We start from the raw sequence: 511 nt of genomic DNA, 5'->3' as shown, positions 1-511 counted from the left end.
CGGCGACCAACCTTGAACGAGAGGTCGTACTGCTCGCCGCCCCAGATGGCGAGGCCGGGGTCGTAGCCGCCGAGCTCCCAGAAGAACTTGCGGCTGATGGCGAAGAGGCCGCCGTTCATGACTGGGTTCCTGAGGCGAGAGACAAGGTCCTTGTTACTGGAAGCACTGGGTCAAGACGGGTTAAGTGTGGTTCAGCATCTGACTGACTGTCGATGAAGCTGGAGTCAATAGTGTTACATTATGGGCATCACATTTTTTATGAGTCGTTAGTCAGTATTGTTACAATACTGATTCAGTGGTTTATATTTCCTCTGCGGTAGTCTGATGCATAACAACAAATATAAAATTGCGCATCATTGACTAATACTCCAGTCGAGTTGATACTTTGGTGTTACAGAGTGATACATGTGACTGTTTCTAGGTCTTATTCTATATTTTCTGCGATACACTAAAACTAATGGCTAAGGAAGCGTTCAGTTGATTAACAGTGCGTGATAAGAAAAAGGAAATG

General features: G+C 46.0%; 1 protein-coding gene across 2 annotated transcripts in view; it reads right to left on the bottom strand.

The window, feature by feature from the left end:
• LOC119594585 (N-acetylgalactosaminyltransferase 6-like) overlaps positions 1 to 511 on the bottom strand; it is a 27,520-nt gene that overhangs the window by 3,697 nt on the left and 23,312 nt on the right. For both annotated transcript variants that reach the window (XM_037943625.1, XM_037943626.1), the window contains exon 6: positions 12 to 129. In XM_037943625.1, the coding sequence (XP_037799553.1) occupies positions 12 to 129 (118 nt within the window). The remainder of the gene's footprint in view (positions 1 to 11; positions 130 to 511) is intronic.

The sequence above is a fragment of the Penaeus monodon genome, chromosome 34, assembly GCF_015228065.2.
Source record: "Penaeus monodon isolate SGIC_2016 chromosome 34, NSTDA_Pmon_1, whole genome shotgun sequence".
NCBI classification, from domain to species: domain Eukaryota; kingdom Metazoa; phylum Arthropoda; class Malacostraca; order Decapoda; family Penaeidae; genus Penaeus; species Penaeus monodon.
Note: the sequence above shows the minus strand (reverse complement) of the source record. Positions and strands in the feature narration are given on the sequence as shown.